We start from the raw sequence: 9,818 nt of genomic DNA on the forward strand, positions 1-9,818 counted from the left end.
AAACACACAGAGGAAAGTGGCTGGGATCATTACAGATCGCCAATTCCAGGTACTGTGCGAAAAATTGAAAGTAAACACCTGAATTGGTTGCCAAGTTGCAAAATTCTAGTGACGCTTTCAATTCTTGGCACATACATACGTAATAGTAGAGCATTTGCTTTTAAATTTTATATTTTTAAATTAAAAAGTGAACCGCTTAGGCAGAACATTTGTTTTGTTTTCTAAGTGAAAGTGAATAGGGTAAATTTTATTTCCATTGCATCGAACTTCTTCTCCTAGTTCGTTGCAATTTTCGCTTTCGTCGCCCCCTTTGTCACCAGATTCGTAGCCGCTGTAAGTTGTGTGCTGTTGCTAAGCGCACATAAGTATATATATGTATATACCAGCAAGCCAACACTGCACCGGTGCATTTCGGCTCCGTGTTGTTGTTGCTTGCATTTTCGTTTTCGTTTCGCGCGCTTAGAAACAGCGCACATACACACATACATACGTTAGCAAGCCAGCATCTGCACAGTGCATTGCGCTCTGTAGTCTGTGTTGTTGCTTGCACTTTTCGTTGTCGCGCGCAATTCAAAATAATAATAATATAAAAAAAAATTAATAATTCAAAATAATAATTCAAAAAAAAAAATAATAATAATAAACTTTTTTAATTTTCTTTTTCGTTGTTGTTGTTGGAAGCAACAAGATTTATTTTGTATTTTATTTTTTTGTCGTCTCCTCTATAACCTATATAAAAAATGAATTCGAAAGAAACTCTTGAAGGCTCTAGAAAGAAACTTGATATTTGCGTGAAGAGCATTAGCAGAATTAATGATCAAATTCTCGATGACACTATCGGTCGAGATTTGACAGAGCTAGAGTGCAGGCTTGAGATGTTGTCGTCGCATATTGAAAATGCTCTCAAATATCAAAGCAGAATTGAGACATTTGACGAATACCGGTGCGAGTTAGAAGAGATTTGCATTACTGCAAAGGCAAGGCTGAAGGCGATGGTGAAATCGTTGACCGATACTTCATCCGCCAATATATCGATTCAGCCGATTGCCGCTCCTCGTACCCGTCTGCCTAAACTCTCATTGCCAAAGTTCAGCGGAAAGTATTCCGAATTTAAAAATTTCATAAGTTTGTTTGAGACTCTTGTTGACAATGACCATTCAATTCCGCGCATTGAGAAATTCAATCATCTCATTTCTTGTCTCTCTGGTGAGGAACGGTGAGAGCGTTTCAAGTCACTGAGGACAACTATGAGAAAGCAATGGCGAGTTTGAAAAGAGTATATGACAATGATTGTCTGATATTTAATGAAAATATCACTGCTCTTTTCAATTTGCCAAAGATTTCGCAGCCCTCCGCTTCAGCGTTGCGAAACTTGATTGACACTGTCTCTGCGATATACGGATCTTTGTTGTCGATAGGTGATGATAAGAAGATTGCAAATGCAATCCTTATTCACCTGGTCATGCACAAAGTTGATGCAATGACAAAGAAGAAGTGGGATGAGCAGCTAGATTACACGAAAATTCCATTATGGAAAGAGAAAGAAAAATCCAAAAATGTCTCGAAAATACAAAAACAAAGAGAGAGAGAGAGAATAAGAGAGAGAGAGAGAAAGAGAGAGCGAGAATTGAGGTAGGTCATCACAGCTGTTAAGTGATGAAGTCCCCTCCCAACCTAAGATCACTGCATCAGAGCATGGCTCTGGTGATCCCTTCGACCCCTACGTCAGTGGAGTCAACGGCTTGTTTCGGCTAAATAAGGACAGAATTATTCCATGGTTAATACAATTTAATTAATAATAAAAGATAAGTAGTAATGCATTATAACAAGAAAATAAATTGTATAAAATCAATAATAATATTATATGAGGACAGTTGCAATATTATAATAATTTGTTTTAAATCTATATATGTGTTTTAATTTCAGTGCTTCGTTTTATCTAATGTAAAGATTTGTTTTTCTTTTATAAATTCTATTTAAAATTTTTTTAATACTTAATAATTTGATTTTTTCGTATGCTCTTTTAAATTATATTTCGTGGTGATACATAGCGAATGAAGGTGAAAGTGATAATATGTGTTTTCGAAATAAACAAACTCACCAACAGAACTCCTGCGGCAGCGATCGATCTCCGGCGAAGTTGTGCTGGAACCGAGCTAAATATAAATAAAAAATAAAATTTTCACCAAAACACTTGTTGTACATTCGCGATATAATTGCATACGTTTTAATTTGTGTTTGTTGTTTTTTTTTAAATTGGCACTGATTTTAAATTCCTATCATTCATTGTTTTAACTTAATATAATGTAATTTATTGAACAACATTTCTTTTAATGTTTACTTGTAAACTTGTTCACGATTATGCTTTAACTCAAATATTTAATTCATTTTAATTTTGAAAACAGTATTATAAAATACTTTACTTTTAATTTTTAAATAATTCTAAAATTATACAATTTAGCTGCGCTTTGCTTTTTATTCTGTTGCAAATTTTAAACTGTTACCATTTACTTTTGCTTTTTAATTTGTTATTTTTGTTGTTTTTATTTGTTACGGACTGGTTGTCTTCCCTGGGCCGCGCCGGCTGGCTCATCGGTACTCAGGTGGAGTTCCATCCCTGGCCCGCAGTCCGCACAATCGATAATTTCACCGATATTAACAGCTGTTTATAAGAGAAGAAACGCATCACTAACAGAAAAACAAAACAGCTGCCGCGCAATTGAAAATTGCGCAAAACAAAAGGAAATCAAAACAAACTATTGACGACGGTAAGTACGAAGAAAATAACAATAATATACAACTCACTGATCCATTTGTGTTTGAATAGGGCCACAGCTGGACCCCGGCGTACCCACCCTGCCTGAGATGGCCACATCGGCGCCATCTCCCTTGCGTTGGCCACCATCAGTGGCCGCTCCTCATCCGGCGTAGTGCTGTGGAATTCCCTCCCTCCATGCTGAGAAACTTACACAACCATGTTCATCGTAATTACTATTGTATAATTCATGAGTCTTTCTTAATAACTAACATTTAATTTATTTATTTTTATTTACAGATAACATACAAATATTTGGACTTTAAAACGGCAAAGGAACAAGATTCATAAACCACGCAGTACGACGAGCGAAACCAACATGTAGCCGCAACGGCGTAAAGGACAACTTTTATTATATGTAACACCTTCAGGAGATGGGTATGTTTGCATTTATCAATTTACATACACATGTTCGTATGCTTTAATATAAATATCTTTAATTACGTCGCTTAAACATCTACCTTGACCTACCTAAGAGCTCTTGGGATTGGTAAAGGGGCGATATGAGTGATGATTGAAAAAATGTGTGTATATATATATATAAATTAGTAAACATTAACACATAATCCCGAAGCAAGTAGATTTTAAGAATGTATGTATGTATGTATGAAAGTGTTTGTCGTCCCTAATCTGTGATTTATTACAAGAAAATAAATTGGAATTTACTTTAGTTTGTACTCTACTGTAATTTATGTTTTTATTTAATTGACTTTGGAATTTTAATTTACTTCATAAGATTTACGATTTAATGATTAATAAATGAGCATATCAGCAGAAAATTACAGGCAGCAAATCTCGAGAGAACAAATTGATTGCTGTTTCCGCTTACGTAGCGGGATGACGGTCGCGAGTATTGGGAGACACCGCACTGGCGGTCGGAAATGGGGCTGGCTTGGAACTGACTCACCGTAGGCGGCGTCTTCTGACGCTCGCTGCCCCACGTCGTCGATGCTGCTCCGTCGTCGTTGAAGCGCCGTGTGCCTTCTCGCGGCGACGATCGCCCGCGCCTGTCCAGCGGTGATGTTCTGGTCGTGGCTGTCGTTGTCGTTGTTGTTGCAGTCGTGGTTGTTGTTGTTGCCGTAGCTTGTTGCAATTGCTTTGGATGTAGCTGCCGTCGCTCTCTGCTGGAGTTGACGTTGTTGTTGTGGCCGCCGCCTGTTGCAGTCGATGTTGCAGCTGCTTGTTGTTGTTGTGGTTGCTGCTGCTTTTGTCGTTACAGTTGCTGCTGCTTTTGTTGTTGCAGTTGTTGTTGCTTTTCACTGCTTGTTGGTGTCTTGCGCCTTTATACTCTCGGCGATTTAACCGGACTTGCGTATACTGTGATAAGCGATACACCTTCGTAATAAATTGCTATGGCGCAAACATTGACCAGCCAAAATAACACTCGAACAGTCTTTTTCTATAGGTGGAGCGTCTCCAACCTCCTTCAAAATTCCACTCCGCAAGGAAAAAGTCAAGATCGTCAAAAATCAACTCAAAATCAACTCCTCGACTCAGAAAAATCCACGTTGTAACCTCTTGTGAAAAAGTTGACATTCCTTTTGAACTCCTATTTAACAGGAGGAGCAATTTTCAAATTTCCCTCCCCTGGAGTTGCCATTTCCTATCTCCCGATACATCGCCTCGCGATATATCGATAACCCCCAACATTGCTGGCACAAACGATATCCAAAACGTAACAATACCCCCTTAGACCAGCCGGCATCTATTGCAGCGCCCAACGTAGGCTACACCCACGACACTAATTGAAACAGATATAGAGCAACGGATCACCAACACTACATCCGGCAGAAGGTAAGTCGAGTTCACTATAATCGTATATCCTTGCTGTGAAAGACTCCTAACGATCTTCCTTGCAGGTCCTCTAATTCATAGGCGTTGCTACCTACACCTCGAACGACACGACATTTTACAAACTTCTTTGCAAACTTCGCGTTGAATGCTTTGCCGAAGTTGCTGAGTACGAAGTTCCGCCTCCAGACTTCTTGTCCTGGTGTCAGGAGAAGTTGCCGTGCACGCTGATCATAGCGCTGACGACTGCGTTCATAGGCCTTCTGGAGATGCTCCTTCACTTGACTTCGGATGATGGCCAGTCTATCCCGGGCTTCTAGGTCGGTGATAGCATGATCCGACAGCGATCTCAGCTTCCTGGCCAACTTGTATTGGTGTCCGTTCAAATACATGTGTTGGCCGAACACAGCGAAAAACGGCGTCACTCCAGTGGCGCTATGGACTGCGTTGCGTATCGCTACTTCGATTTCCGGTAGGTAAGCATCCCATTCCCGGTGGTCGTTTTCCAAATACGCTCTTATGCCAGATATTACAGTCCGGTTTACGCGTTCAGCGGCATTACTTTGGGGCGAATACACCGGCGTGCGCATATGGGTGATTCCAAAGGCTTTGACCATCGTCTCAAAAGATTTGGAAATGAATTGCCGTCCGTTGTCAGAGTGTATCACCTCCGGTACTCCGAATTTGAAGAATACTTCGTGAACTAGGAAGTCCACGACATCCGCGGCCGAAGCGTCTCTCATCGCCTTCAAGAAGGTGAACTTGGAAAAATGATCCACGACTATGAAGATCCAAGCGTGCCCACGTTTGGATCGTGGATATTTCCCAAAAAGTCTATATATAACTTCTGGAATGGGCGATCGGTGAGCATTTCCTTTCCAATGCCGGCCTGCGTTGAGTAATTCAGTGCTTTTGTCTCCTTACAGGTAGCACATCCTCGTACAAAATCCTGTACTTGTACCGCCATGCCAGGCCAGTAAAAATGCCTCCTCAGCGCATGCAGAGTTTTCGCCACCCCGCCGTGAGCTGACGTCTCGTCCGAGTGCGCTTTCTGGATCAATCCCGCCGTTAGTGAATCGGGTATCCACAGCTTCCAGCTCGACTGGGTCGTTCCATCGTCAACCGACTCCTCCGTCACTCTCTTAAACAGCATGCCACTCTGTACTTTCACGTCTGGCAACCGATGTTGTTGGCTGGTGACCTCGTTGACCAGCTGTTTATAGTCGGTTGAATCGAACTCCGTCGTCTCCATCCCAAGAAGATCCTCCGGCGTCACATTTAACTCCTCTACGCTTCTCGACAAAGTGTCCGCAACGACATTCTCAGTCCCCTTTCGAAACTGCATCGTGAACGGAAAGCCTGGAGTTCCAGTGACCATCTGGCCAGTCTCCCTGTCAAGTCCTTGAGACTCATGAGCCATTGGAGGCTTGCGTGGTCGGTGATCACGGTGAATGGCATCATTTCAACATACGGCCTAAATCGATGAATGGCCAACTTCGCGGCCAAGCACTCTTTTTCAGTCACGGTATAGTTGATTTGATGCCGGTTCAGTTTGGCCGAAAAGAACGCGATCGGCCTCTCCTGCTATTCCTCGTCCAGTTGAAACAAAACAGCTCCGACTCCGAAATTCGATGCGTCACACTGGATGTAGAATGGCTTCTTAAAATCGGCGTGCACCAACACAGGAGCCGTGGTAAGCGCCTTCTTCAATTTATCCACAGCGTTAATGGCTTCCTCACTCAGCTGAAACTTCCCACTCCTTTTCTTTAGAGAATTCGTCAGTGGTACTGAGATCTCTGCGAAGTTTTTAATGAATCTCCGATACCACCCAGTCGTACCCGAGAAGCTACGCAGCTCCTTGACCGTTCTTGGAGCAGGGATGTTATTGATGGCCTCCACTCTGCTCCGGTCCATCCGTAAAGTGCCTCCACCGATGATGAAACCTAAATAGTTGAGGTTCCTAAAGCAGAACTTGGTTTTGGCCATGCCAATGGTGAGATTCGCCTTCTTCAAACATTCCGCCACTAATTTTAAATATCTCAGGTGTGTGTCGAAATCCGCCGAGATGATTAACAAATCGTCCAAGTACACGAATACATTGGACCTCAGGGACGTTGGGATTACTTTATCCATGAGTCGGCAAAGTTGCTGTGCTGCATTGCATAATCCGAAGGGCATGTGGCGGAATTGGTACAGCGGTCGTCCCGGAACTGTGAAAGCTGTATAGGCTCTACTGCTTTCCTCCATCTCTATTTGCCAGAAAGCAAACTTCAAATCAACACTTGAGATGAAGTGCGTCTCGTCGATCCGCGAGAGAATGCCTTCGATGCATGGAAGAGGGTACGCATCCTTCACTGTCACGCTGTTCAGCTTCCGAGCGTCTAAACAAAATCGATTTTTGCCGGGCTTCATGACGACCGTCGTCCTATTGCTCCATGGACTGTTGCTCTCTTCGATGATGCCCAACTGAAGCATTTTATCAACCTCTTTCCACACGATCTCTTGTTTTGCTGGGGATAGAGGAAATGTCGGTCCTTCACGGGTTGGGTTCCTTCAATTAGCTGTATCCGATGCTGCAACAGGTGAGTCTTACCCAATCCGTGAATTTCAAATTGAAGAAATTCACTTTTCACGGCTTCCAGCTGACTCCTCTGCATCTCTTCCAGGTCCCACATCTCCGGATCAGACTCGACAACATCCTCGCCTCGGTAATAATCCACTTCCACAGTGGCTACTTCCGACACATCTCGGGGTGACTCTCGGTGGTCCAATCCTCCAAACAAATTCGGAGCGATGTTGAACGCTCTCCAGAAATCGATGCCCAAATAAATCTCCTGTTTTAAATCGGGGCACATAAAGAAAGTTATTTGCTCCGACTTGTCGCCGTATGACACCGGCAGATTAACTCGTCCTAGGATCGGTCGGCTGGCTCCTGCAGCAGTGGTGACCATGGACGCGTACGGCTGAACATTCCAGTTCATCTTACTGGTCAGCTCTCGGCATCCTCGCCCCATAAGACTAACGGATGCGCCGGAGTCAGAAGGCCTTTAAAACTTGTCCACCGATGACGACATCTACAAAAACTCGGGGATCGGTGTTCTCCACTCTACGAACTGCTTCCACCACTTGCCTCCTCGTTATCCTTCGTCGACGAAAACGAGCGCGTGCCTTTATGACGCGTTTCGTGGCCAGTGTCATCCCTTCACACTGCCGCTCACCAAAATTCTATTTCGGGCCGACATGTATGCCCGAACACGTCCTCCATTCTTCCTCTCACTAAGGTGTTCGTTTCTTCTTCATTCACCAAATTTCTCCTTAACCTACTTGTAACCATACTAAACTTATGTTCTCTATTCGCAGTCGCATCCTCTACTTGCTCCTGTTGGCACGCCACTCCGGCTTCTGGTCGGGTCTCGCCTCCGAACGCGTCTGCCCCGGCTTCGTCGCGTTCGCCCAGGTGTTTCCCGGACAATTTACGCATTGCGGGCTAAAAGTGTCAGGTTTGCCACACCTAAAGCAAAAATGGTCCTCGTCCCGGACATACAATCCGGAAACTATGACCAGGTTGCCGGCAGTTCCAGCAGATCCGCTTGCTCGTCTCGCGGGTCTTCGCTGCCACCTCTTCCACTTCCGGGGATGGACTCTCGTCACGCTGAGGTGGGACTTCAACCTCATAAACGGCCTGTTTGACTCCTGCGGATATCTGGTTTGTTGTCCCTGTGATGAGCGCCCTCGACGGCTCATGTATCGCTCCACTTCGATACATTCTTGGCGCAACTCGTCCACCGTAAGAATATCCATCGCATACACATATCGGGCCAAGCCTTCCTTTAACCCGCGCTTTATAATCTTCACTAGTTCACGGTCTCGAGAGGTTTCTGGAATCGTGAAGCTAGCCGCCACATGTGGTGGATGTAGTCGTCTACACCTTCGCTAGACTGCTGTTCCCTCTGCAGTAGCTCCTGCATGAGGTCATGCTCGGTCTGGTAGCCCCGAAACCGGTCCAACATTGCTTGACGCAATTCAGCCCAGCTGTCTACTCTCGAGTGCCTCACGTGCATCCAGTACCATTCCCTGGCTCTGCCCTCCAATAGAACATGGAAGTCGCGTAGCACTTCCCTCCATGGGCATTGGTATTGTCTCTGCAAAATTCGATGCGGAAGACAAAATCCTCCACAGCGTGAGTGGAATCGGCACCATCGAATTGCACGTTCCAGCGTTCCAGCTTCAGGTAAGTGCGGCCCTCGACGACTCAGCTACCATGTCTAATTCGGTCCTTCCGTCTCCAGCATCTGAACGCATGTTGCCGTGGGGATTCCGCCAGTTCTAGCATGCGGATCGTACACCTCTTCAGGGCTCGTTAGATAATCTGGACGCGGCAACGGTCCTCGTATGGTCGGCACTGGCGGCTCCGGCTCACTTATGTGGACCTTCGGGATTGCTCCTGTCCCCGCCATCGCGAATCTCATCGCGTATCGATGCTGCAATACCCTACTGTAGTGAACTCCTGTAGGTCGCGTGGGCCTGCGCGAGGGCTGCATTCACGGTCGACTTGAGGACTGAGTCCGTCGACTCCGGAGGATAGATGTGTCGGCCTGTATCCGCCGAGTTGCTGGCAGTTGTGGTTCCCATGCCGGATGCTACTGCCGGTGGTTGAGTACCCGGTTGCAAAGCCTCTTGCTCCAATCCAACAAGTGCTTCAGCCGATGGAAACTGTACTTCCGGGAATCCACGAAAGTTCATCGGAGTCCTCGCCATACCTCCCACTAGATGCGGCAGGTTCCCCGGTGCTCCATCTGTTTCGCGACCCTCCGACATTACTATTTCCCTATTAATCTACTGCTATATAAGAAAACGATACCTATCAAAATAAACTCCTATAATAAATAAATAAACACCAAAAATAAACAAAATAAATAACTCAAACAACAACAAATTTTTCCTTTTATAACATTAACGAACGGAAGGGAGAGAAAACTTCACACTACGACCTAACCAACGCTTTACTACGCACAATTCAAACAATGGACAAACACTTAAGCACTAATCAGATGCTCTATCCATCACTCTCGTGATGGATGGCATCCAGGAGCGCTACCTGAGATCTATTTTGATTCCGTCTCGCTTTTGAGCACGTTTGGTGTCCGCTGTGTGGCAGGTGCGGCGCAGAATCGATCCTGTATCGACCTGGGTCACCTGTCGCCTATGCTGA

The 9,818-nt window shown here is 44.8% G+C and overlaps 2 protein-coding genes and 2 long non-coding RNA genes across 5 annotated transcripts; 2 read left to right on the plus strand and 2 right to left on the minus strand.

Annotated features, from left to right (window-relative positions):
* Positions 1 to 693: 693 nt before the first annotated feature.
* LOC133849761 (uncharacterized) lies at positions 694 to 2,903 on the minus strand. The gene is made up of 2 exons (XR_009895452.1): positions 2,806 to 2,903; positions 694 to 2,662 (listed from the first exon to the last, which is right to left on the minus strand). It is a non-coding gene; the product is annotated as an uncharacterized LOC133849761 (long non-coding RNA).
* LOC133849760 (uncharacterized) lies at positions 2,562 to 3,322 on the plus strand. 2 transcript variants are annotated; one of them, XR_009895451.1, is made up of 4 exons: positions 2,562 to 2,768; positions 2,828 to 2,984; positions 3,056 to 3,193; positions 3,292 to 3,322. It is a non-coding gene; the product is annotated as an uncharacterized LOC133849760 (long non-coding RNA). The 2 variants fall into 2 exon arrangements; XR_009895450.1 differs by having other exon boundaries at positions 2,570 to 2,768; positions 3,056 to 3,322.
* Positions 3,323 to 4,623: 1,301 nt separating this feature from the next.
* Positions 4,624 to 5,349, minus strand: LOC133849729 (uncharacterized). The gene has a single exon (XM_062285822.1). The coding sequence runs from the start codon at positions 5,347 to 5,349 to the stop codon at positions 4,624 to 4,626; it is 726 nt and encodes a 241-aa protein (XP_062141806.1).
* A 2,548-nt stretch (positions 5,350 to 7,897) lies between these two features.
* Positions 7,898 to 9,554, plus strand: LOC133849745 (uncharacterized). Its single transcript, XM_062285837.1, has 3 exons — positions 7,898 to 8,393; positions 8,465 to 8,837; positions 8,896 to 9,554. The coding sequence occupies exons 1-2, from the start codon at positions 7,950 to 7,952 to the stop codon at positions 8,522 to 8,524; spliced, it is 504 nt and encodes a 167-aa protein (XP_062141821.1). The 5' UTR covers positions 7,898 to 7,949; the 3' UTR covers positions 8,525 to 8,837; positions 8,896 to 9,554.
* The last annotated feature ends 264 nt before the right edge of the window (positions 9,555 to 9,818 follow it).

The sequence above is a fragment of the Drosophila sulfurigaster genome, unplaced genomic scaffold (genome assembly GCF_023558435.1).
Source record: "Drosophila sulfurigaster albostrigata strain 15112-1811.04 unplaced genomic scaffold, ASM2355843v2 contig_289_pilon, whole genome shotgun sequence".
In the NCBI taxonomy this organism is placed as follows: domain Eukaryota; kingdom Metazoa; phylum Arthropoda; class Insecta; order Diptera; family Drosophilidae; genus Drosophila; species Drosophila sulfurigaster.

Excerpts from the sequence above, each read along its gene's own strand:
- LOC133849745 (XM_062285837.1), top strand. The coding sequence starts at position 7,950 with ATGTTCTCTATTCGCAGTCGCATCCTCTACTTGCTCCTGTTGGCACGC. Across the intron at positions 8,394-8,464 it reads CTTGGCGCAACTCGTCCACC|TTCACGGTCTCGAGAGGTTT; the intron begins GTAAGAATATCC and ends AATCTTCACTAG.
- LOC133849729 (XM_062285822.1), bottom strand. The coding sequence starts at position 5,349 with ATGAGAGACGCTTCGGCCGCGGATGTCGTGGACTTCCTAGTTCACGAA.